The sequence below is a fragment of the Haliotis rufescens genome, unplaced genomic scaffold (genome assembly GCF_023055435.1).
Source record: "Haliotis rufescens isolate VD_foot unplaced genomic scaffold, xgHalRufe1.0.p SCAF_1, whole genome shotgun sequence".
Taxonomy (NCBI): Eukaryota; Metazoa; Mollusca; class Gastropoda; order Lepetellida; family Haliotidae; genus Haliotis; species Haliotis rufescens.
This window is the reverse complement of record NW_025963779.1, coordinates 14990174-15016876: the sequence shown is the minus strand read 5'-3', so window position 1 is coordinate 15016876 and position 26703 is coordinate 14990174. Positions and strand designations below refer to the sequence as shown.

General features: G+C 41.4%; 3 protein-coding genes across 4 annotated transcripts in view; 2 read left to right on the top strand and 1 right to left on the bottom strand.

Annotated features, from left to right (window-relative positions):
* Positions 1-898: 898 nt before the first annotated feature.
* On the top strand, positions 899-10383 carry LOC124148988 (CUB domain-containing protein 2-like). Its single transcript, XM_046520315.2, has 8 exons — positions 899-1130; positions 2942-3032; positions 5651-5787; positions 6576-6725; positions 7123-7219; positions 7904-8022; positions 8459-8650; positions 9324-10383. Exons 1-8 carry the CDS (start codon positions 1058-1060, stop codon positions 9629-9631), a joined length of 1167 nt encoding a protein of 388 aa, XP_046376271.2. The 5' UTR covers positions 899-1057; the 3' UTR covers positions 9632-10383.
* A 3440-nt stretch (positions 10384-13823) lies between these two features.
* Positions 13824-21854, top strand: LOC124148979. Of its 2 annotated transcripts, none has more exons than XM_046520292.2 (5): positions 13824-14034; positions 16070-16169; positions 17305-17429; positions 19459-19650; positions 20475-21854. In XM_046520292.2, exons 1-5 carry the CDS (start codon positions 13968-13970, stop codon positions 21056-21058), a joined length of 1068 nt encoding a protein of 355 aa, XP_046376248.2. In that variant the 5' UTR covers positions 13824-13967; the 3' UTR covers positions 21059-21854. The 2 variants fall into 2 exon arrangements, with proteins under 2 accessions (XP_046376248.2, XP_046376257.2); XM_046520301.2 differs by having other exon boundaries at positions 13825-14022; positions 20475-21853.
* Positions 21855-23591: 1737 nt separating this feature from the next.
* LOC124148975 (cubilin-like) overlaps positions 23592-26703 on the bottom strand; it is a 28932-nt gene continuing 25820 nt past the window's right edge. Inside the window, exon 20 of the mRNA XM_046520281.2 lies at positions 23592-26104. Coding sequence (XP_046376237.2) covers positions 26034-26104 — 71 coding nt within the window. The 3' untranslated portion in view covers positions 23592-26033. The remainder of the gene's footprint in view (positions 26105-26703) is intronic.

Sequence of the window (26703 nt, the reverse complement as noted above, 5' to 3'; positions counted from 1 at the left end):
ACAAAGCAATCTTAGCGCTAAGGTGATCGTAACTCCCATACCTTAACATCGACTTACGACAGTCCTAGCGCTGAGGTTGTTTTGTACAACGGCACCCTGAACTGACTTACGCTTCGTCAAACAAATGTAACCCTACCTACATAATGTTGAGGTTAAGCTTCGAAATCACAATAAAATAATTTCTGACGTGATCGTGACCTTATAGGGCTTACCTACATCCGACACAATGGTGTGGTCAACTCGGAACCACGGTGCTTGTATATAGGGGGACTTGGAAACATTCAACGCAGAGTTGCGTCCCAAGGACACGCGGCGTAAAACCATACTCACTCACTCACTCACTCACTTTAAAACCAACAGGCCGTACCCCAAAACTGACATCACATTGTTGGGATACGATGGTTTTGATATGCCCCGTTTTGCCCAAATCCACTGTCTAATTATAGTAACAAATTCGACCCCTTCGTCATTTTAGACTCATAACTTTTATTTTTTAAAAATTCCGAAGGAAAGATTTGAGTGTATAAATGGTATAGTGAGTGAGTGAGTATGGTTTAACGCCGCTTTTAGCAATATTCCAGCAATATCACGGCGGGGGACACCAGAAATGGGCTTCACACATTGTACCCATGTCGGGAATCGAACCCGGGTCTTCGGCGTGACGAGCGAACGCTTTAACCACTAGGCTACCCGAACAAGGAGGCGTAACAAATTCAGCTATATTCTATAACGATCACTCTGAGCTTGTGAAGGCAGGTGCAGATTTAGCTTCGGAATTTAGTCAAATGTTATGAAGGCGGAATCGTAGCTATTTATGACAGTGCGTGTCTGACAGTAAAAGTTGAGCAGTACATTGCTACTATTTCGCAACGCCGGCGATGATGTCCTTAACAGGTTTCCGTAGAATGATTCAAGGACGGCAGTCAAGCACTCAGACCCGTTGTTGGTTTATACGCCACTCCCTACGTTTACGACATACACACATATTGAGCAAGAGTATGACAGCATCATCACTGCGCTGAAACTTAAGTGACTTCACAACAAACAACGACTAGGTATGATCGCAACTGTCAGAGGCACATGCGTCTCTGTTCTATACATATGGTTCACGCTCTATCACGGGGAATCAGGTGAGTTCTGTTCATGTGATGATATATTATATGTTAACACAGGGCCATGTAACTGATAATAATAACAAACAAACTAGCAGACGAGGCCGTAGCTAGGAAGTGCGAGGAAGTTGATTTTTCATTATGTTCCGATATTGGTAAGTATAAAATTCTAAAGTAACGAGGTAGTGAAAACATGGGGTCCGTAGAGACTGACTATTCACCCTGTGCCCATAATGTATCATTATTTAACACGTTCTTGTCCCCTAAACGTTTGCTGCTTGAAACGTTTGCCTGTTATATTCATAAAGTCACATAATCTCCAGCTCACCTCACGTGCCGTGAAAAAAAACCCACAATAGGTCGAATTGAATTCACGATTATGAGATGCCCCCTTCCAACGTGGCCGCCATCATCAGTGTTTACCGAAGACAACAGAAATCTAAAGTACAAACGATAATTACTTCTTGTAAATTACTTCTTGTAATTGTGAAATCGTGACGCTTTGATAAACAATAACACCAGCTACGGTGAATTGTCGTCATTTCAGAAACGAACTGAAAACCGCAACTACGACGAGATATGTAGGCCAGGCATGACCCAGCTTAATGTATGATGAGCGAGACGGGCTATAATTCCGTAGCCTGGCGCGTAACTGAGGACTTTGCGTCATTGATTCATCAGCCCTTTTCCAAATGCTTGTCGGGCTGGTAGTCGTCCCGCTGAAGTTCGTGGGTTCAGAGATACGTTGTTGAAATGTTCCCCGTATTGTCTTGAGGTGGTGTTTTTGGATTAACAGGGTCTGGAATAACGAGGTTTACTGAACATCCTTGATACATCTACCTGATGGTTAAAGCCTTCGCTCTTCACGCCTAAGGTACAGGTTCGATTCTTGATATGGGCACAATGTATGAAACACATTTTCGGTGTTCTCCCTGATATTACTGGATTATTAATATTAGTAGCGTTAAACCATACTCACGCACTGTTTATTTCTTATTCCGATAAAAAAAAGTTTATTTCAACTGAACAGTAATAAATTCAGAAAAGTGATACATGACTGTGTTTCAGACCCGCGGAGATCCGGGTTAGGAGTGGCCTTTAGCAACCCATGTTTGTCGTGAGAGGCGACTAGTGAGTGAGTGAGTATGGTTTTACGCCGCTTTTAGCAATATTCCAGCAATATCACGGCGGAGGACACCAGAAATGGGCTTCACACATTGTACCCATGTCGGGAATCGAACCCGGGTCTTCGGCGTGACGAGCGAACGCTTTAACCACTAGGCTACCCGACCGCCCCTAAGAGGCGACTAACGGGATCGGGTGGTCAGGATCGCTGACTTGGTTGATGCATGACATTGATCCCAATTACGTAGATCGATGCTCATTGTGTCAATCACTGGATTGTCTGGCCTAGACTCGATTATTTACTGACCGCTGTCATATAGCTAGAATATTACTGAGTGCGGCGTTAAATTCTTGGGGTAACTGCAGTAACACTGCTGCGATGCTCTTTGGGGATTGTTCGAAACGCTTTAAAGGTATTGAACACATTTCAGGTTACTATGCAAATAAGTGTATTTGATCTAGATGATTTTCCTTGAACAGGCGCTTAATGTTTCGTAAATTGCAATGAATAACTACTATATTTAGAAGACACTTTCTATTAGTATTACAGGATGTCCGTCCACCTATATTTCTTAAAAGGCAGAAGGATAATCTTAATGTTAAAAAGAATATCCTTCTTTGAAGTTGCTCGAGGTCCACTTGGTTTTACTGGATATTTATCTAACTATGCTTTTAATAATTTTACGAAAATGTTTTTTTCGCAGCGGGCACGGATTGTAACAACCCCATAAGCATCCGTGCTACACACTCTCACCAGTACTTGACCTCCCCAGGCTATCCGCATGGCTATGAAAGGTAGGTTTGGTTGTTTGTTGTTTACCACCGCACTCCGCAATTTCCCAGCTATATGACGGTGTTCTGTAAATAATCGAGTCTGGACCAGACAATCCAGTGATTGACATCATGAGCATCTGTCTACTCATTTGGGATACCTTGTCATGCATCAACAAAGTCAGCGAGCCTGACCACCCATATAGTCGCCTTTTACGGCAAGCATGGGTTGCTGAAGACCAATTCTACCCCGGATATTCACGGGTGGATAGATGGGTAATGGGTTCATGAACAGTTTGTTAAATGATACAATATACTTAAGAGAGATCGCGATATATAAGCATTTAATGAAACTGTAACATTGGCACCCGTCAAGGATGTGTTTTAAGTCCACAAATATTTATTATATTTATAAACAAGTTATCTCACCTTACGGAAAGAGAGGGAGGTCAAGGTATAACTGTTACCTCGTCTCTAAATGATTTGTGCTCCCTCACGTTTGCTGATGATGTCTCAGCAATGCCCGACACCTGTTCACAACTGTATAGAAGTGAGTGAGTGAGGTTGGTTTAACGCCGCTTTTAACAGTTTTCCAGTTATATCACGGCGTGTCAGCTTAATGTGGGAGGAAAGCCCGAAGTGATGCAGGTCTCAGACGTTTACCACTTCGGTGAAACCAACGTCACGGGTATGGTGCTGACAAACCTAGAAACATAATCGGGGCGAACCGGGATTCGAACCCACAATCATAGGTTTCTGGCGTGCCCAAGGGACGCAACTCTGCACAGCGAATCGCGGGGCCTTAGACGACTGGGCCACCCGTGCCCCCAACTGCATAGAAAGATAACTGTACCAGAAAGTGTTTGTGAACATACTGGCATGAAAGTGAATGTGAATAAAACTAAGATAATTATGTGGTGGTCCCTTAAGGTCGTTTGAAAAATGGTTATGTGATGGTACATCTATAGAAACAGTATCATTATATGTATACCTGGGACTTGTATTCACCCCTACATTAATCTGGAGCAAAGACCTGTCTTTTATCCCAAGCAAATAAGGCAATATTTTAAGTAAATAATTACCAAAGGAAACTTGTTAATATTAGTTGTCCAGATCTATTTATGATATCTATTGTATGCTAACATATATTCTATGTTATGGTCCTGAAATGTGGGGCACCACATATTGTAATATTATTGAATCTGTACATATTATTTTTTGTAAATCCAGTTCAAAGGTTGGTAAATCAACTTGTAATAACATGGTTCTTGGGGAATGTGGAAGAGAGCCTTTGCAGTTTATATATATGACAAAGGCAGTTAAGTATTGGTGCAGAATATTACATTTAGCAAACAATAGGTTGCCAAAACAATGTTATACAGTAAACTACGGTTATAACGAACTCAAAGGGACTACTCCTTTTAGTTCGTTATAACCGTAATTCGTTATAAGCATATATACAGCATAACTACAGCAAATAGTGGGGACTAAAAAGTTAGTTCGTTATATCCGTTAGTTCGTTATAACCGTTGTTTACTGTATTATGTTAACATCCCTAGCTGATGTAGGCCGTTATACATGGGCAACACAAATAAGACATGTTTTCACTGTTTAAATTTGAATTTGGCGTTGTCCGGATTTTTCAGGAAATAGGAAACCATGTAGCCTTGATTGCACTTTTTAAGCAAAGATTACATGATAATCTCTCTTAGTCATCGCAAGCATCCTAGCATGCAAATCATACGTGTGTTTACTATAACCAGTTTAAATCACTTTTAAATATTGAAAAGTATTTTAGCATAGTGATCTTCAACATTTGAGAACATCCTATTCTAGATTTAGATGTTGCAATTTCAAACTTGCTATTGAAACTGGCAGATATGAAAATACAATTTATAATAAAAGATATTGTGAGAAAGTATTTTGCTGTTGAAGATGAATTGCACATTTAATAATGTATGTCACTCCTACTCTGAATTGCGAAACAAGTTTATTGTAAAATATTTGAGTAAATATCCAACAATTAACAATTTTATTTCTATCATGTAGAGTAAGAACGTTGTTGTTATCAGAAGTGTCTGTATGTTCCTGTATCATGTAACTAAAAAAAGAAACACACAATTGAAAAATTATATAAAATGCGAATGCATGGTCATGCTTTTGTATGTATTTTGGGCCAGAGGCCTTATACTGAATAAAACTGTCTGTCTGTTATGAAATCGTACATGATTGAGTACTTACTTTCCCATCCACTATATCATCCACTATATCAAAGGTAGTCTATGGCGTCGCAATTCGCTGTGCAGAGTTGCGTCCCTTGGGCACGCCAGAAACCTATGATTGTGGGTTCGAATCCTTGTTCGCTTCGATTATGTTTCCAGGTTTATCAGCTCCATACTCGTGCTCATGGATGTCACCAAAGTGGTAAACCTTAAAGATCTGCATCACTTCGGGCTTTCCTCACTCACTAAGCGTTAAAGGAAACTCACTCAGTCACTTGATCAAACCTGGTCATGTAAACCTTCTGATGGCAATCCTCGAAAAGTACAAGTAAATATTTACTATTATGATTACATGATGATTTGAAGATTACCTTTTAAAATATGTAACGCTTTGAATTAATTTTTGATATTTCCCTACAGGAACATTGCATGTCGGTGGACTATTACAGCACTTTCAGGTGAAACTGTACAAGTTGCTGTTACAGACATAGATTTGGATGTGTCCGATTGTCCACGATGTACACGTGCCTCCTGGCATCGAATTGAAGTGACAGATGGTGAGACTTTTACTGTTATCATGTTACTGTTATGGTCAAATACACGAGAATCGTTTCGTCTCATATATATAAGAAATCGTGTCCCCAGTCTTTACTGCAAAAAAATACCCCCCAAAATATTCATGATACCTAACCAATTTTTTGTTCAATGTATATGAGTATAATGTATATAAACAAGAACGACCTGTTCACAATTATATTTATATGTTGATATCTTACCCTGAAATGTTTCATCACAGTAATCTTGGCTTAACTTACCACTGTGGTTCTACGTGGAGATCTCATGTTGGTTTTTATTTGAACGTCGGAGCAAAAGAAACTCTACATCTCAGATGATTTTATCATATGTTTTGATTTTTCAATTGAAATGATGATGTTTATCGCCAGCAAAAGGGTGTTCTTAAAAAGCGCACTTTGAATTTTTTGTCAATTATGTAAGTATTCCGTATCGGCGGAATGGCTTGTTTTCTTCGTTAATTAATAATCGCGATAGTTCGTGATGTTATTGCAAGTGGCGAGGACTATTATGCTTGGTGGTCAGACTCGGTCACCTGGTTGATGGTTGATGGTTGATGTATTTGTCGTACCCGACGGCGTGGCTCGTATTCGTTGCTCATAACAACTCTGGATAGCCTGGTCCAGACTCTACTATCTTCAAGCCGCCGTAAATAGCCGGAAACTTTCTGAGTCTTAACCAATAAACAAACAGATAAACAGTTTTGTAAAGATGCAATACAATGCATCATTCCCAGACGGTTGTGATTAACATGTGTCTGTTTGGTTTACAGGTACAAGCGTCTGGCCTAATGACAAGTTAGGGTTGTTTTCCAATTATAACAATAAGACACTAACCAGCAGAAGAAGTTCTCTCACTATGTCATTCACACCCCGTATCGATGGAAGTGGAGGCCGAGGATTCAAACTCAAGTACTACTCGGGTAGGAAATAATACTGTTCATGATGCTAATACATGTTTGCGTACATTTGCACGAGTCTTTATTACTATTAATGCCATCGTGAAAGGGGCGGTGGTGTAGCCTTGTGGTTAAAGCATCCGCTCGTCACGCCGAAGGACCGGGTTCGTATCCCTACATGAGTACTAAGTGTGAAACCCATTTCTGGTGCCCCCCATCTTCCCGAGGCAAAGGCGTTAAGCGACTATAAAAGTGGAAACTGGACTTTTATAGTAAACTTATATTCCTGGAATATTGCTAAAAAGCGGCGTAAAACCCGTCTCACCTACTCACAAACTTACAGTATATGTGTATAACAGTCTGTGTACTGAAACAGGTTGAAAAGGATACTATCATTTATTGACATTTATTTCATTCCCAGGTGTGTTTTACGACGATTCCTTTGCTATAGTCGAGTTAGAGGCACGCAGCGGGAATGAAGTGTTTGTACCACCGACGCTTCCGCCAAACTACCCAAAGTGAGTAATTATTATATACCCTGTTGCTAATACACAACTGTTATGTACTTACTACTTGTTGTATATACTAAAATATCTTTTGGGATGCGTGTATTCTCTCTACAGTGAAAAATGGATCCTACAAAACCATGATTAAATTAAGTAACGCTCATGTTTAAACCAAGAATTTTGTGCATGCGAGATATCAAATCACAAAAACCATCTGGGCCCCGTTCCACAAAGTGATCTTAGCGCTAAGTCGATCGTAACTCCCATTCTTTAACACTGACTTACGACAAGCGTAGCGCTGAGATCGCTTTGTGGAACCGGGCCCTGATTGAAACAGCCGATTTAACGACCGCATCGGAAGCTAATATTTATTCACAGTCATTATTGGAACACATTTTGAAATAATTATATGAACATTATAGGTTACTGCAATATTGACAGTATGTCTGACAATGTATTTCGGCCGGGGTGATTTGAATCCTCTGTTTGACCGGTCAGAAACAAGTAATTTCCAAATTCATTGTAGAATAGTGCTTTAGGTACTCGGGAAACGTTTATGCCATCTTGATATTCTATGTGATATGTTTATCATATAATATCAATTATTATTAACACTACGGCCACCACCACCACAAATAATATTGTTTTTTATATTAAGTGAGGAAATTGCTTGTGATAACGTCTTGCCTGTTGTAGTCGGTTCCAAATGAGCTGGAGGATAACTAAAACAAGAGCAAACGGGAGGATGTACATTAAGGTTCTGTCTTCATCTCTTACTGGTGATTGTGAGCGCAATTACATGGAAGCGAAAAACGGTTAGTTGAATCCGCTATGTTTTCCTTCACTAATTTTCATTTTAGAAACAAAGACACGTATATGATTCGTTTAATGTCCTCATATCTAAAAGTAAGCATTTTTGGCATATTTCTGTATAAAAAATTCATACAGTGGTAATGCAACATCATCAGTTTACACCAAAGCTTAAATTAATGTGAAAACTCCAGACAAATTAATTCCTTTGTTTTCCATGGACAAGAGGAACGGCCAAGGGGTCAAGTGGGCAGAATAATATAAAAACAAATCTGTTGAAACCTCCGGCTCTCGTCCCGGTTTCAAATGAATATTTTGGTCTTCAAATTCAAACAATACGCCTACAGTTAAAACAATGTTATGTAAAATTTATTCCAATACTTATTTACTTCCGTATTTACTTGTTACTTGAATGACAAGCATCATGGTCCGTATGTACAGGTTACGGCCGCACCTCCCCTTCACTTGGTCGGTGGTGTGGACAGGAGACGCCTGAGAAATATGCTACTGGTATCTACATGTTCATCCTGTTAACCTGCGACAGCCCTGTGGGTAAAGGTTTTGGCTTCACCATTGAATACGGGACTTTTGCATTGCAACCTACAACTCCTGCAAGTGACGGTAACAATGAGGGTGAGTTTGGTTAAATTCCACTTATGACAGTATTTCAGTCATTTGTCGTTGTTGAGGACAGTCTAAGTGACGAAGTAGTTCACTTTGGTGAACCCCAGGGACACGATTGTGATGCTGACAAGGATCAATGAAAGTGAATGTGTGAATTGAAACCGCAATCAGCGGATCCTGGTACGGTTTGGGGACACAACCCTGCGCTCGCGGTACAAAAGACCACGCGGTGAAACAAGCGTCCATGTGGCGCGGATGACCACGTGATGGACCTTATTTACGAGGGATCAGTGAGTGAATATTGTTTAATGGTCCATGCTGTTGTTGCAGGTGATTAAGGGGCATTCACACGGTACAACTAGTTATATACAACTAGTTGTACCGTGTGAATGCCCCTTTAGGCATCATCGGGTGGTCAGGATCTATGACATATTTGATTGCTTGTCATTGTAGGCCGATGGCAGGGATTGTAGAGTATGCTTTCAGATTCTTTTTTTGTCTGCAAAAAAATATATGCAGGTCGCCATGATGTAATTTGAATTTGAGACTGCATAAAAGATCATTCACAAGCTCTCTGTGAGCTCGGCTTATGTGAAACTGCTAATGTTACTCTCCAGAGTTTTCACTTTCATGTACAATACCGGGCACCGCATATCATAACGTCATGTGTTTTGCTTTACAGTATCAAAAAGCGGTGCATCGATCGAGGTCATAGCAGGAAGCTTCGTTGGAATCATTGCATTTTGCGGCGTGACATACCTAGTGTCTAGAATAGTATGTGACAGGATGGAAATGAGAGACATCGAATCTGAGCATTCAGAGGAACACCTCTCGCTGGAAAACCCCAACAGGCAGTTACCAAGCCCTGTGGTGACACCATCAGCACCTTCATTGTCTGACCGTGACAGGGTCAACCCGTCCGTCCTGCCACCGGCCTACGATGACGTGATGAAGAATAACGCCTTTTACAGTCCCGTTATGAATACATAATTACAACACATGTAAAAGTAATGAACAAATACAATTCTGAGCTGACCTATAAGTAATCGAGCCTGGACCAGTCAACCCAGTGATTGATATTATGAGCAACGATCCTTGTCTTCGGGGTACGCTGCCACGGATTCAACCAAGTCATCGATCCTGGTCATCGATCTATTATAGGTTGCCTCTTACTGGCAATAAAAGCTGGGAACCGATTTTAACCAGGAATCCCCACACTATGGCATTGGTACTTATAGGTGAAAAGTATCTTGTAACTAAGTCAGCAATATTCCAGTAATGTGACCAGGGCCTGTCACTCGATTCTCAGTCAGGCCAACCAGTTGGACACAGCACCGCTCCACGATGTCGGGGCACGGTGACACTCTGTGAGATCAGACATTGTTCCACCCGATTCCAATTCTTCGGCTCCTACGACAAGCACTGGCTCATGGAATCTATTCTGTAACGGGATCACGAAGGGATACACTGAAAAAACAAAACAAGTTTATTTATCTTAAGATACTGAACTTCACAGTTCTTGTATCGGTCTTGTTACTGTGTTAATCATTTGATCTCATGTCTAGCGTTTCTGAAAACTTACAACATTATATTTTGCAATATACTCATCGTATCACCAGAACAGTTATTTATTGATAATCGGGTCATCTGAGTGAATGGTTATTCATGGCAATATGCTCTCTGAAATGTATAATTTTTATGTTCAATATTATATTTAAAATAAAGTTTTATATTCTTTGAAACAGATTTGCTCTTGTATTCCCCCCGTTGCAAAGGAATACCGCTATGTTGGTGCCTTTATGAGCATAATGGGGGCATGTCGATCTTACTTCTCACCATCGGGTTAGACAGCCATAGGTATGAAGGTTATTGTATGGTTAATGATTTGACAAATAGATGGACATGTAATGAGTGAGTGAGTATGGTTTTACGCCGCTTTTAGCAATATTCCAGCAATATCACGGCGGGGGACACCAGAAATGGGCTTCACGCATTGTACCCATGTGGGGAATCGAGCCCGGGTTTTCGGCGTGACGAGCGAACGCTTTAACCACTAGGCTACCCGACCGCCCCGGACATGTTATGAAACTAACAATTGACTGAACAAGTGCAGTTTGGTTTTAGAATATGTCCAATGCTAAGTCAAATGTGTTTATAATGCAATGGTGCCATTGCACAGTAGGGCCAGTTATTGCAAGTTACTGTCCAGAGTAACGTCCCTTGAACGAGCCAGAATCCTATAGTATTGGGTTCGAATCCCAGATTCGCTCTGACTGCGGTGGTATCTCCCTCAAACGGTTATCTACTGCCTTAGGCTAGCATCTGTAATATTACTCAAATCATGTTACTACGACGTTAAAAACGTCCTTGGTGAAGAACGTAACGTCAGTTAATTGATGGAGGGTTAACAAACAATGGATGCATTGCGAATGTTCATGTCTTCAGAGAAGTACATACACCTCAACTTATCAATAGGTGACGTCTGTAGCACTTGGGGAGGGTGGGGGGGGGGGGGGGGGGGGGGGGGGCATTTAGGCATTCCCATGGGCATCAATTGTGCATCAAAGGTCACTCGTGGTGTGGAAGACGTCAATATTTCCGAAAAAGTTCAATCGTGTTATGATAAAGAAGTATACGTTGATGTTGATGAGTAATTCTCGCCCGATTGGTTGGGTCATGGTCAGCTCTGCTCGTGCGATATTTGCTCTTTTCATTTGCAAAACTATGGGAAAAGAAATTTAAAAATAATGACACAAAGCATAAATCAACCACTAATGTCATATTTTCAATATTGCTTTAACACGGCCGTGCTTGAGAAGACAATGCGGTAAAAAAGAGAGAGTAGTCCGAAAATGAAAAGTATGCCATAGCATGGAGACTATACAAAGATGTCTATTGTAGACTCGCTGGTTATGACGATAGTGGGAGGACGGCTGGCAGTCGTCTGAGGTTCTACTGCACCAACATCAGAATTAGACTTCAGTGCAGATTAAATCATCTAGCAGCTGTGATTGGATGATTTTATGTAAGATTTTGTACATCCATTTTATGTTATGTACGTCCTTCAGTAATTAAAACTGACCATGTTTTTTTGAATACTTAGTGCTGTCTTTCTTAATTTGATTACATAGGCTGAATGTGACCACATATATTTTCAAGCATGTGACGTGTGGCAGAACTGGGGCTGGTGTACATGTGTTTAGCTTCCTGCCCTCGGAAAAGGAGCTGGCGAAGCTGGTCTATTATTTTGTTTTTATTGCTGCTTTAAGGCCAGACTGTGTACAAATATACATGCGATAGCTGTTGAATGCTCAGTTGTATATAAACAAATATATCGTTATTATAGAAGCCTATTGGAAAACACTCGTGAAGATTCCGGGGTAGAATAGGTCTTCAGAACCCATGCTTGCCGTAAAAGGTGACTATGCTTGTCGTAAAAGGCGACTAACGGGATCGGGTGGTCAGGCTCGCTGACTTGGTTGATGCATGTCATCGATCCCGATTGCGTGGATCGATGCTCATGATATTAATTACTGAATTTTCTGGTCCAGACTCGATTATTTACAGACCGCTGTCATATAGCTGGAATATTGCTGAGTGCGGCCAACCAACCAACAACCAACCTATGGGAAAACATTTGGTTGTGTGTACCTCTGATACGGTGAGATTCTGCACATGACACGGCTTGACATTACTGAAACACTGTTCAAAGCGGGGAACATAGGTCTTAAAGTTTTCCTTAACTTATAGGCAGCAGAATCTCTGCAGGTGAACACAGCAAACATGATTAATGTTAAATTAATGTTATAGTATCGTTTTAGTCAGTAAATACGATTTCGTGTGACTTGCTTTCAGGTCCATCTCTTGGTTGTCTGGTTTGTTTACAGGCCATGGCTGCATGGCTGGGGTACAGCCGACCCTGGTTCCTTACATGGGCACAATGTGTGAAGCCCATTTCATGTGTTCCCCGTCCTGATATTGCTGGAATTGGTAAAAGCGGTGTAAAACCCGACTCTTGCTGCTGCTACTGCTGCTTCTGCTTCTGCTGCTCCTACTCCTGACACCGCCTCCGTGGTCTAGTGGTAGAGTGTCCGCCCGGAGAGCGGAAGGTTCGGGGTAAAAGATGGTACTTGTTGTTACCCTGCCGTGCGCTCGACATTAAAGGGCTAAAACAAGGACTGGTCGGCTCGGAGTCAGTATACTGTGTCTGAGTGGGGTATTCATGTTAAACTGCGGCATGGTATCTTAGTGTGCTCGCACTATAAATAGGCATCAGTCCGGACTAGTACAAGCAGCCACACACACACGTGCATGCACGTCGCTATATAAGTGCAATAATCTTGGACGCGGCGTTAAACCCAATTTCACCTCACCTCATCTCACCTCCTACTCCTGACAAATAACCAACCAACAACATTTGTATGATTCTGTTAACAAAATAGTGATATTCATGACAATAAATGTGCATTTTTTTGTGAATGCTAAGCATCTAGTATAAATGTGGGAAGGAAGGGTATATACCTAGCCGGCTATATTAATCTGTTGAATAACACCAGAGTGAGTGAGTGAGTGAGTTGTGTTTAACGCCGCTTTTAACAGATATTCCAGTCATATCGCGGCGTGTCAGCTTAATGTGGGAGGAAAGACCGAAGTGATGCAGGTCTCAGACGTTTACCACTTCGGTGAAACCCACGAGCACGGGTATGGTGCTGACAAAGCTAGAAACATAATCGGGGCGAATCGGCATTCGAACCCACAATCATAGGTTTCTGGCGTGTCCAAGGGACGCAACTCTGCACAGCGAATCGCGGCGCCTTAGACGACAGGGCCACCCGTGCCCCCTGAATAACATCAGACCAAAATAGGGTGCATCTAGGTCTACACAACAAGATGCAAACAACTAAACTATAAGAATAACAGCAAGTATAACATCCACACACAACATAAACAACAAATGACAACATTTGCCATGAACAAGAACACTCCAACATTTCCAATAGTAGGTGCTTTATTTGCTACTTAATGTAAACTGAATGTATTGCTAACACAAAATATATTGCTTTTAAAAAATGTAGGGCGGACCCGTCAGAGCTCAGATATATAAAACTTTCCTTTGCTGAGACGTTATGTGGACACAATCAACACTGCGTTAACATTTCTCAATACCGGATATATATCCACCGAAGCATATCATGACACAGCAAACTTGATCCCTACATTTAGCAGCATGCTGTCGTGAAGCGGGTTATAGGCGGTACACGCGTGGCCGTCAGAGTGACTGGCCAAACAGTCAGATCAAGTGTAGAAGTTGTGTTCTGCAGTTACGATGTCTCCAGAGAGGAGTATTCGTGCACAGGTGTACCTACTGCTTGCCGCGTCAGGTCGGTCTCCATGTCAGTCTTTACTCTACGCTATTGATTACCTTGATGTGTTCAATACTCGCTCTATCGTCCATTCGATATACGCGCCCTACTTCCGCGTTGTATCAACGTTGATTAAGTCATGTAATATTGAACATTGAACATGTTATAGTAAGTGCTTGGACGTCTTTAGCTGGTTTTGGTTCAGTAATTGATATGCTCTAAATCACAAGCTATTTGTAAACGCTTGCGTCAGTCTGTATAGGTCTCGTGATAACTGGTTTCATGCAAGATAATATCTACGGCAGTATTTGTTTACGCTCCACTTGCCCCAAGCCTTTGTATGCACTATTCTTGAAGTAACATGCTGTGTTTGATTTGACACATGACACTCTCTCTCCCCTCTTTCTATATGTCTCTATCTTTCTCTCCCTCGTCATTTCCCCGGTCCTCACATGTCACCCATCTCTTCCCTTTCGTTCTTTCTGTGTGTGTGTGTGTGTGTGTGTGTGTGTGTGTGTGTGTGTGTGTGTGTGTGTGTGTGTGTGTGTGTGTGTGTCTCTTTCTCTCCCCTCTTTCTCTGCTCCATATCATCTGTCTTCCCATATTTTCCCCCTCCTCTTCCCCCTCTCTCTCTCTCTCTTCCTCTCCCCTTCTCATATTTTCTTCGGTCCTTCCTATCAAGTCACTCACCTCTTTTCCCCCTCTCTCTTTCTCTCTCGCTCCCTCTCATTCTTTCTCTACTCTTCATTTGTCTCCACATCTTTCCCCTCAACTCTCCCCTATCTTTCTGTGTGTCTCTCGCTCCTCCTCATATTTTCTCTGCTCCTTATCTGTCACCCCATCTTTTCCCTCAATTCTTTCCTATCTCTCTCTCATTCTCTCTCGCTCCCCCTCCTCTCCACATCTTATCTCCGCTCCTCATTTGTCTCCACATCTTTCCCCGTCACTCTCCCTATCTCCCTCTCCCTTCCCCTCCTCATCTTTTCTCTGCTCCTTCCTATCTGTCACCCCATTTTGTCCCTCCACTCTTCCCTATCCCTCTCTCCTTTCCTCTACCCTCCTCATCTTTTCTCCACTCCTCATCTGTCACCCATCTCTTTCCCTCCTCTCTTCCTTTCTGTGTATGTGTCTCTCTCCCTTTCCCCTCCCCATCTTTTCTCTGTTCCTTCTTATCTGTCACCCCACATCTTCCCTCCACTCTCCCTATCTCTCTCTTTTCCACTACCCTCCTCATTTTTTCTCCCCCCCCTCTCTCTGTTTCACTCTCTCTCCCCTCATCCTTTCTCTGCTCCTCATCAATCACCCCATCTCCTCCCCTCCCCCTCTCTGTGTGTCTTTCTCTTTCTCTCCCCTCATCCTATCTCTGCTCCTCATCAATCACCCCATCTCTTCCCCTCCCCTCTCTGTGTGTCGCTCTCATTCTCTCCCCTCATCCTATCTCTGCTCCTCATCAATCACCCCATCTCTTCCCCTCCCCTCTCTCTGTGTCGCTTTCATTCTCTCCCTCATCCTATCTCTGCTCCTCATCAATCACCCCATCTCTTCCCCTCCCCTCTCTGTGTGTCGCTCTCATTCTCTCCCCTCATCCTATCTCCACTCCTCACCAATCATCCCCATCTGTTCCCCTCTCCCCTGTCTGTGTGTCACTCTCATTCTCTCCCCTCATCCTATCTCTGCTCCTCATCAATCACCCATCTCTTTCCCTCCCCCTCTCTCTGTGTCGCTCTCATTCTCTCCCTCATCCTATCTCTGCTCCTCATCAATCACCCCATCTCTTCCCCTCCCCTCTCTGTGTGTCGCTCTCATTCTCTCCCCTCATCCTATCTCTGCTCTTCACCATTCACCCGATCTCTTCCCCTCCCCCTCTCTCTGTGTCTCTGTGTGTCTCTCTCTCCTCTCCTTCTCTTTTCACTGTTCCTTCTCATATGTCACTCCCATCTCTCTTCCCCTCTGTGAGTCTCTGTGTCTGTCTCTGCCTATGTCTGTCTGTCTGTCTGTCTGTCTGTCTGTCTCTCTCTTTCTTTCTCTCCCTACTCAATGACTATTGGTTGTTGACATATTTCAGGTATGGTCCAGACCCTTCAATGCAGGAACGATTCCGGCATCATCGCTGGCCCCACGGTCCTGAAATTTACCTCTCCGCATGTATACCCTAGCAACAAATTGTAGGTAGAGGCAGCTTTAGAGCCGCATCAATACCCCCTTAAACAAGACTATGTTCCACGATCTGGCGCAGATGTTGTAAAGAGAGTCACGTTGTAAAGTGAAACATTCTCTCTGTCTAATCGTGTCATTAAGCACTAGACTCATATAAATGATAAAATGCCAGATTTCAGAGTTAGGAGTGAGTGAATTAGGCTAAATGCCGCTTTAAACAACATTGCGGTTATATCACGGCGTATCGCTAGAAGTATGAAGAAACCCGGAGTTATGCAGGTCTTAGACCTTCACCACTTTGGTACCCACGAGCGCGGGTATGGTGCTCTGACAAACATAGAAACGAAGAGGCGAACCGGGATTTGAACTCGATCATAGGTTTCTGGCGTATCCAAGGGACGCAACTCTGTTCAGCGAATTACGGGTCCTCAGACGACTTGGTCATCCGTGCTCCACATAGTTGAAAGGGTGTTTTAGGATGTAAATCAAATATACTAGAACTAACCTTTTGTCTGGGGCAAGTGCGTCTTTAAGACGTTTGTATTATGATATGTGTAAAAGGTGTGTCCCGCAGCTGTGTCATAATTGTCGCAGTGTTCCTTTAAAAGCAGGAAGTAAAGACAGGCACTGTTAAGTACTGTCATGCAAAGATACCACTCTCAATGTTCAGCCTGCTCGCACTTCTTTACTCAGAGCAAACGAAACGGTGATCTTACAAATGAATTGGTCACAAAGAAGAATAGTAGTTATTTGCCTCTGATTCATCTCAATATGGTGATGGTAAACAAGAATATGATCACAGTTATTTTATCCACACGTATTTTATCGACACGTATTGAGACTTTGATCTTCAGCAATCCATGCTTGTCGTAATAGGCGACTAACGGGATCGTGTGGTCAGACTCAGTGACTTTGTTGATTCATGCCATCGGATTCCAATTGCGTAGATCTTTGCTCATGATGTTAATCACCGGATTGTCTGGTCCTGACTAGATCATTTAAAGACTGCCGTCATATAGCTGGAAAAGTGCTAAGTGCAGCGTTAAACAACAAACAAACAAACAAATGGGTTTTTTTTGCAGTTACCATCCACACACTCTTGAAAGGATCCCATGTTGAGAAGTAAATGTATTATTCTTTCAGTGATGTGTCTTGTTGGTGGAGAATAACAGCGTTTGGTCCGGACAATATTGTTTGCCTTCTTGTTCAGTTCCCTGAGATGACCAACATTCGAAACTGTATGATGACATATCTCGACGTCTATGATGGTGAGTTGTAGACCAAGAATGACAGCGGTGACACTGGTGAGATCATTTTTCACTGTATGCCTCTATATTTTGCGAGATACTTTTCGTTTCAAATTGGCATACCAGGCGTGACCAGAATTACTTCCTGATCAGTGCCCCGGCAATCGACAGGTTGGAGATTGTAACCGTAAGATTGAGCTTTGATTCTGAAGTAGGTATCACCTTCTTGATGAGCCATTAGCAGAGAATTAGATCTCACCATTGGAAGTATCAGCGGCGGTCGCCAGATAAAATATAGAGGCATACAGTGAAAAATGATCTCACCAGTGGCGGGTATGGGCCACCGTACTTTTCTGTAGGCTTAAATATATTGTCATATAATCTTATATTTACATCATGTCAGTAAGGTCTAGTTTTCACCTCCCTGGTTAAAATGCCACGCTGGTCATATTGTCACGTTTTCCGCATGACGAAAGGTGACATAACGAGGGAGGACTGTAGACATTGCAAATGTTTATCAATGAAAACAACTCGCGGGGAAGGTTGTGTATGCTTTTAAACCGCTTCGAGTCTCTATTGTGATAGAGAGGTATAGTTAATTTAAAACGTCAATCAATAAATACAATTAGTAATGGAAAATTAAAAGAGAATCGTACCCTAGATCCCTAAAGACTGAGATACGTCGTGATTTTGTTTCTTGGTTGTCAACATCATACCTGTGTCTAAGATCTGCATCACTGTGAGCTTTCCTCCCACGTCACGTTGACATGCAGTGATATGACTGAGACACTGTAGAAAGCGGCGTTATTATAAGTTGTTGGTTTGTTTGTTGTTTAACACGGCACTCAGCAGTATTCCAGCTATATGACGGAGGTTCAGGGATTGACATCATGAACATCGATCCACGCAATTGGGATCGATGACATGCATCAACCAAGTCAGCGAGAGTTACCACCCGATCCAGTTAGTCGCCTCTTACGACAAGCATAGTCACCTTTTACGGCAAGCATGGGTTGCTAAAGACTTATTCTACCCCGGATCTTCACGGGTCTAATATAAGTTGTAGCAGGATCACGAGGGTACATAAAACCCCATGGATCCCTCGCGATCCTGCTACAACGACGAATTTATCTTACCGACATGTTTCAATATGACGTAAAATATTTCAAATATATTCCAAATTTATAGAAAACAGCTGCTCGATGGAGATGAGGTTTGCTTGCGCTATGTCACGTGACATTGGCTCGGAAAAAGCGTGTGGCTTTTTGCTTTGAAGCGGGGTATAAAGGAATTATTCTGTCGCAGAAATGCACGTGTAGCCTGTTGTGCTTCATCTTCCCGAGGCAAGAGAGTAAACTGACTATAAAAGTCCAGTTTCCACCCTTGCCTAACTAGGCTGGTATTATGGAGTTACATTTTGGCTGGACTAACGAGTCTATGCATAGTCCAATCGAAATCGCGCACCGAAACCGAAATCCGGTTCGTAAACTGTCGTGCAGATTTCGGTCGATTGCAGGATTTGCAAAGCATGTGCACCGCCAACTCGTTGTCAGCAAATATTTTCCAAATCGTTTCATGTTATTAATCAAGGTGCTCACGTGATCTGATGTAAGACCCGTTTTATCACAATATAGATCTTGATTATCGATCAGATCGTCCTGATTGGGTCCCACCATTTTGTGTGAAGCAAACGAAAGTGATATACGAGAGCTTGAATCTAATTGGTCCATAGGAGAGGCTTAGAAGGGACATAACTGGTAAAAGCCACTGGTGGCGCTACGATCGATCCCAGTAATTCCAGCCTAGTTCGGCAAGGGTGGAAACTGGACTTTTAAAGTCAGTTAACTCCCTTGCCTCGGGAAGATGGTTGTGCTTGTGGTTGGGTATAAGAGATTTATTTTCCCCTCTGAGAAGTGTATTACCCTTCAAGGCGGGTTACACAGTATTTGATCAAGATCACGTTGGCCAATCAGACCTCATCATTCTGACATGGAGGTATGATAAACCCAATTCACTCACTCACTCAGACATATGTTGATTTGTATTTCAGGGTTCGACAGTGATGCGACTATCCTAGGGAGATGGTGTGATATGAACTCTCCGCTGCTTAGAAGTACTGGCAACCAAACCTTTGTCTACTCAAAGACGCCAGTCGGTGTCCAATTCAAATTTGATGTTTGGTATTGCACAAATGAATTTTCCATGGGGAATATGAGCAATGTGTCTGTTGGCACTGATAACGGTATGTATACTGGTGCGCGTTTATATTTAGTAGAAAGACATTATCATATTTACATACTCTTCCATGCTTCTTTGTCATTAAAAGCATGGACGCGGTATAAAATCAATATTCTCTGGTGGCAGTTGTGACGCAGCCATCTAATGCGCTGCAATCGAAGCACATAGTTGTGTCCCTAAGGCGGAATTATATGATCAAGGGTTCGAATCCCAGATGCGCCCTGGTTTGAGTTTTGTGTCAGATGAGGTGAGGTGAAATGGGGTTTAACGTCGCGTCCAAGATTATTGCACTTATATAGCGACGTGCCTACACGTGTATGTGTGTGTGTGTGTGTGTGTGTGGCTGCTTGTACTAGTCCGGACTGATGCCGATTTATAGTGCTAGCACACTGAGATACCATGCCGCAGTTTAATATGAATACCCCACTCAGACACTGTTACTGACTCCGAGCCGACCAGTCCTTCTTTTAGCCCCTTAATGCCGAGCGTCAGACAGGGTAACAACAAGTACCATCTTTTAACGTATTTTGGTATGACGCGGCCGGGGATCGAACCCCGGACCTTCCGCTCTCCGGGCGGACGCTCTAAAATTAGACCACGGAGGCGGTCGTTTTGTGTCAGAACCTTACCCGTTTTTTTACCACAGAGGTAACCGACATGTATTTCATCGTGGTTTAACATCTTACACTACTTAATGAATAGAATCACATGAAATTGCAGATTATGCTCATATATGTATTTTAATGAACTTTATAGTGACATCTTCACAAACCAGTAAATAGTGAACACTTGATTATTATTTAATGCTAAGGTGCTACTTGTTTTCAGCGTCGTCGCTATCAACAGGGGTTATACTAGGAATTGCCGCTTGTTTATTGATAGCAGTGGCTATTTTTTCTGTGATAACAAGGCACGTTGTCCGTAAAACGTGCTGGAACCGCCCCCAAAACACAGGACAACAAACGCCATCAGTTTCATCAGGCGTGGAGAGTAACCCCCCTGATTACTGGTCAGTAGTTGTATCCCCTTCAAGGGAGGTCGTGGCATTTCACCCCAGGGAAAACCCCCCTGCCTACTGGGACGTCGTGACAATGAGTGAGGAGAATACCGGTTCACCACTGCATGAAGACCACAGAGCAATATCTATACAAGAACGCCACAGAACTATACCTGTGCAAGGGGACCAGAGTGCAATACCTGTGCAAGAGGACCAGAGTGCAATATCAGTGCCAGAGGACCACAGTGTGATATTACAACAGAATCACTATGTAATACCAAGAGAGGACTGCAATGAAACACCACTGTCCCAGGACAATATTGAAACACCATTTTCAGGGGACCATGGTGAAACGCCATTGGCACTTGACCATAGTGAAACAGCATTGGCACTTGGCCATAGTGAAACAGCATAGTCAGAGCGAAACGGGGCACTAGCATTGCAAAGATATTAACCAGAGTGAAATACTAGTATAGTACAATACCGTTGCAGGATCAGTGAAATACCGTTAGAAGAGGACAACAATGCAACGCCAATGCAAATTTACAAGAGGATCAGAACCAGACCGATTCAAAGTCGGTACAAAGGGAACTACAGGACGAAGTGGTCGCCGTATGATTCAAGTATAATGAAAATGTATCACAGTCGTTCCTTAGGCACGCCAGAAACATATGATTGTGGGTTCGAACCCCGGTTCGCCACGATTATGTTTCTAAGTTTGTCAGCACCATGCCCGTGCTCGTGGGTTTCACCGAAGTGGTAAACGTCTGAGACCTGCATCACTTCGGGCTTTCCTCCCATATTAAGCTGACACGCCATGATATAACTGGAATACTGTTAAAATCGGCGTTAAACCCAACTGATGATCACTCACTCACTCATTAACTTCAGGGATATTACCTCTTGTCAGGTATACCATTTTACAGGTGTCAGAATAGCTTGTTCTTATGGGATTGTGTATGAAGACTTGATATTTTGTGTTACACCAGCAAAACCAGATGTTGTTTTTATTAAAACTATCAGCATAAATATTTATTATATTTAAAAAACCCAACTTTGTAACAGTGTATTTTTTGTTGTGATGTTGTGAGGTAGTTGGCCGGGAATGCTGCGCTATACTACCAGTGCCATGGTCATGTTTGTCGACCTCGCTCGGATAACTGTAAGGTTAAAATGTCATGCATGTATAATAAAAATTCCTATAGTTTGTTTTTTTTATCTTTGACACTGAGACTCGGTCTGATAGAGAGTATTCTACTAAATGTATCATTTGCTTTTTCATCGATTCAGTTTTATCGAAACAAATATATTCATTTACTCATACATACGTACATGCAGGAGGGACACGCGTAATGTGACAACAATAGGGGACGTAGCATATAACAGTGAAGAGTGTGTGTGTTGTATTTTACGCCGTTTATAGCATTATTCCAGCAATATCACGGCTTCACACAGTGTATCCCTGAATCGAACTCGGTCTACGGCACTACTGGACTGGGCTACCAAGACGCTTCTCATATAAAAGTGACAACTGTGTAGACACTATATTATAACTACAGCATTGTCCGAATCAAGGGTTGTACTTTTGATGGTTATTGAGAACAAACTGCATGTATAATGTTTGGCCTACACCGAGGACAGAATGCATTGAGTAAAATGTTTAGATCCGTAAAAAGCGACAAAACCATTTCCATACTCATAAGAAATATGTGCTAAAAGTAGAGTCCGATTTCCGATTCCGACTATATCATGAGCATGGCTTTATCATCGACTGTCATCTGTGATGATACAAGGTTTTCGCGAAAAGGTGAGCATATCCTGCCCCACCGCCACAAATACACAAAAACATGTTCCTTTTTCACCCTCATAAACACGGGAACATATTATTTTACAAGTCAAAACAGGGAATTGCATCAGACATCACTAATGTAATGTTTTCATTACTTTCATCAAACATAGACCATAAGGGAATAGTTGTGAAACATTCACTCAGAACATATGTATTAACAGCTGACAAGATGAGAAATAAACAGTGCCATTATAATGAGGAATTTCTTCTGAGAAAGCCCCTGTTTACAGAAAAAGATTGACAAATGCTTCTCATTGTAAAGTATCTGTCCCGAGATATGACAAAGAAATAATTGAGCGTCTGTTTATGTTACAAAACAGGTTAAAAATAGTTAAGCTCCCAGACATTAAATAGAAAATGTTGATCTCAATGTCGATGACACACATTGGCCGCTGTCGATGTCATTTTTCAGCTCAATACCAATAAGAGTGGGTGAGTGAGTTTGGTTTAACGCCGGTTTTAACAGTATTCCAGTTATATCGCGGCGTGTCAGCTTAATGTGGGAGGAAAGCCCGAAGGGATGCAGGTCTCAGACGTTTACCACTTGGGTGAAACCCACGAGCACGGGTATGGTGCTGACATACCTAGAAACATAATTGGGGTGAACCGGGATTCGAGCCCACAATCATAGGTTTCTGGCGTGCCCAAAGGACGCAACCCTCCACGGCGAATCGCGGCGCCTTAGACGACTGGGTCACCCGTGCCCCCCAATACCAATAAGATGCAACACGGATCCTGATACCCCTGTTGTCACAGAGGTATGACTTTCATGTGTAGTGAAAGTTGGCATGGGCATTATGGAGATGATTCGTCTGTGATTGACACTTCTTTGAAAGGCATTTATAAGGTGGAGTACTAAGTATGGATAAGAATTTATGGATGAACAACTCCTCTAAAACAATATAATTTACTGTATCGCTAATTTTTTTTTTCTTTTGAGGCAAATATTTTTGTGTGTAATGGTTGTGTCAATAATAAGCAAGGATAAGAATTAATAGATTAATAACTTCTTTATTACAATTAAGAGTGACGTGTCGGTGTAGGTTCAAGATCCAGTAAATTATCTTGTTTTAGAGGCAAAGTAAAAATAATACTTATGGACGGACAACTTCTTTATTACAAATAGGAGCGACGTTACGATGTAGGTTCTAACGCTGTTATCAAGCAAGTGATGTACAGAGTGTGGTTGACAAGCTTATATACAGGTATGGGGCAGTGTTTATACGGTGTCCTCCCAAATGGCCTACTTCCCATTTGGCCTACGCTTTTAGAGGATTTAATTACGGTAAGTAATCGCTTGGTTGATCACTCACTAATTACCCGTCTCCCCCAGAGTGATGTATTGTTTTACGCCGCTTTTAACAATATTCCAGCAATATCCTGCGGGAGACACCAGAAATGGGCTTCACACATTGTACCCATATCGGGAATCGAACCCGGGTGACGAGCGAACGCTTTAACCACTAGGCTACCCGACCGCCCCTTGGGGACTTTGATGAGTTGATGGTACGCAGGGGGAATGTAATAGCCTTGATCACGGTTGATTGGTGGTTGGAGTCTTTTATTGTTGATGGCTTCTTGTAGTTTTCTGATTTTAAAGTCTTTGACTTAGGTATTTATAAATAATTATTGTATGTCATACAAAGTTACATATCCATATATATATATCTTACACAAATAAAATGAAATAAAAATATAGACTACTCAAAAGAAGTTAAGGATCACCTGATTCTTTCATATAACAAAAGTTAATCTCTCATGTCATGACAGATTAACATTACCAATATGAAAGAATCGGGTGATGCTTAACTTCTTTTAAGTAGTATATTTTGATGTTTTTGAAGAACATATGTTGACCTTAGGTTGTACGTCCTATAAACGTTTTCACTGGATATGCTAGATGTCTTTGAAAACATGAAATAGTTTGGTTTCTCCTTTCAGAGAAGTGACACATTCTGTCTCAGACAAAACTAAATGTTGTCCGAATATTGCACGGTCTGCCCCTTCACATCACATCACATGGAGCAGTCAACAAGAAGTATTTGTTACATCACACAATATGAATTAGTGATGCAGAGCATGAAAGTCTAGTCGCATCTAGACATCCGAATAACTATTAAGTTGAAATTGTTTGGAACACAGGGAAACTATAGAAACAGGTCCTTCATTTTGAACTACACTAAAATCTTTAGGAGGTTAATAACACTGCATCTTCATATCAGAGACCGTTTAAATCTGTTGAACCTGAACCTGCATTAGTTAAATTACCCAAACAGTGTACAAGGTATCTAATAATTTGATGTGTACACAAAATGCACAACAGTTTGGTATTTCTGCGATACTCATGTTAAAACTTCAGCCTAGTTTTCTCAATGTGAAAGTAGAATATAATTGATCTGATCTTTGTAAGAGAAATAATTAAATGTGTATATGCTTGGCTTTGGATACACAGCCCACCTCAGTTGAATGTTTGTCAGGGAAGCGCAAACATTAAAAATATTAATTCCTACATTGCAAAAGTCACCAGTTCAGCAGTTGCCTGATGTATATACAAAGTCTTATCAATAAAAAAGACTATTTTCTGGAAACGAATCCTACCTACATTTGAACATTTGAACAAAGTACAATTAATTTGCCTTCGAAGTGCAAAATATATTAGTTAAAAATGGATCGAAAAGCAAACGGCACCTGAACATCACTCTTATGTTTCACATAAATCCGCCGCGTTGCCTTGGAAACGATAAAAACTTCCAAAACTTAAAACAAATAAAATAATAATTCTGAATAGCAAAAGGCACTTTTAACACTTGACTGGTGTGTATATAAAATTTTTCATTATGCTCCTGAAGCGAGTCATGCTTTTTATAAAGGCACCGTTCATCTTATATTAATCGTAGTTAACCAACGCAACGAAGAGACATGGTGTCATTTGATACAATATTGAAAACGAATGTTGATACGCCTCAATAAGCGCCGGGTCAAAGGATCTTCCAAAATAATAACAAGCACGACGCTTATTCGGGGAATTATTGTGAGTTCCGTATGCTGCCTTGAAAAGTCAAACAAAATATAACAGAAACACCTTCATGCCAGTGCTAGAATCATCTCTGTGACAAAATTTAAAAGTTGTTAAATATCAACAATATGCAATACATTCAAACTGTTAAAAGTAATGTCCAACAAATAAGGCTACGTTACACTTTTAAACAAAAAACGTCACAATAATACATATCAAAATCATTACATTGTCAACCTTGCGTTAGAAAAATATATACTAGTAGTCACTGAAGCGTACTTACATGTCCTTGCAAGACATTGTACGGCAACAAATGTCACGCTCTCATTATTGTGAAATGTGTCATATAAATGTTGGAATTGTAAGTGTCTGTAATAATATAAATGGCATTTTTCGCAAATAAACTGCATGTATACATTGTTTGTTATATCAGAAACCTTCAACTACTTGACAGTGCATGGATTTCCCATTCAATTACCATACGTCCCACCGTCCAAACTTATGGCAGCAAAATACTTCAGGCGGCTAGAGAATAAGAGCAATAACGGCAATCAATAATCCGTTCAACAGCTGACTTGTAGCTCCATTGGTAGACTCTGGAACAATGACACATGTAAGGCATATGAAAAAGACATCAATGTGATACATATGTTCATGTATATTATATTATGAAATAAGGCATCGATATGATCCATATGTTAATCAAAACATATGAAGCATGCATCGGTATGATATATATGTACACATATTTAAGGCATCAATATGATCTACATGCACATGTATATGTAAGAAAACATCAATATGATCTACATGCACATGCATATGTAAGAGGACATCAATATGATCTACACGCATATGCATATGTAAGAAAACATCAATATGATCTACATGCACATGCATATGTAAGAAAACATCAATATGATCTACATGCACATGCATATGTAAGAAAACATCCATATGATCTACATGCACATGTATATGTAAGAAAACATCAATATGATCTACATGCACATGTATATGTAAGAAAACATCAATATGATCTACATGCACATGTATATGTAAGAAGACATCAATATGATCTACATGCACATGTATATGTAAGAAAACATCAATATGATCTACATGCACATGTATATGTAAGAAAACATCAATATGATCTACATGCACATGTATATGTCAGGAAACATCAATATGA

Excerpts from the sequence above, each read along its gene's own strand:
- LOC124148988 (XM_046520315.2), top strand. The coding sequence starts at position 1,058 with ATGATCGCAACTGTCAGAGGCACATGCGTCTCTGTTCTATACATATGG. Across the intron at positions 6,726-7,122 it reads CAAACTCAAGTACTACTCGG|GTGTGTTTTACGACGATTCC; the intron begins GTAGGAAATAAT and ends TTTCATTCCCAG. Across the intron at positions 8,651-9,323 it reads AAGTGACGGTAACAATGAGG|TATCAAAAAGCGGTGCATCG; the intron begins GTGAGTTTGGTT and ends TTTGCTTTACAG.
- LOC124148979 (XM_046520292.2), top strand. The coding sequence starts at position 13,968 with ATGTCTCCAGAGAGGAGTATTCGTGCACAGGTGTACCTACTGCTTGCC. Across the intron at positions 16,170-17,304 it reads GTATACCCTAGCAACAAATT|TGATGTGTCTTGTTGGTGGA; the intron begins GTAGGTAGAGGC and ends TTATTCTTTCAG. Across the intron at positions 19,651-20,474 it reads GTCTGTTGGCACTGATAACG|CGTCGTCGCTATCAACAGGG; the intron begins GTATGTATACTG and ends ACTTGTTTTCAG.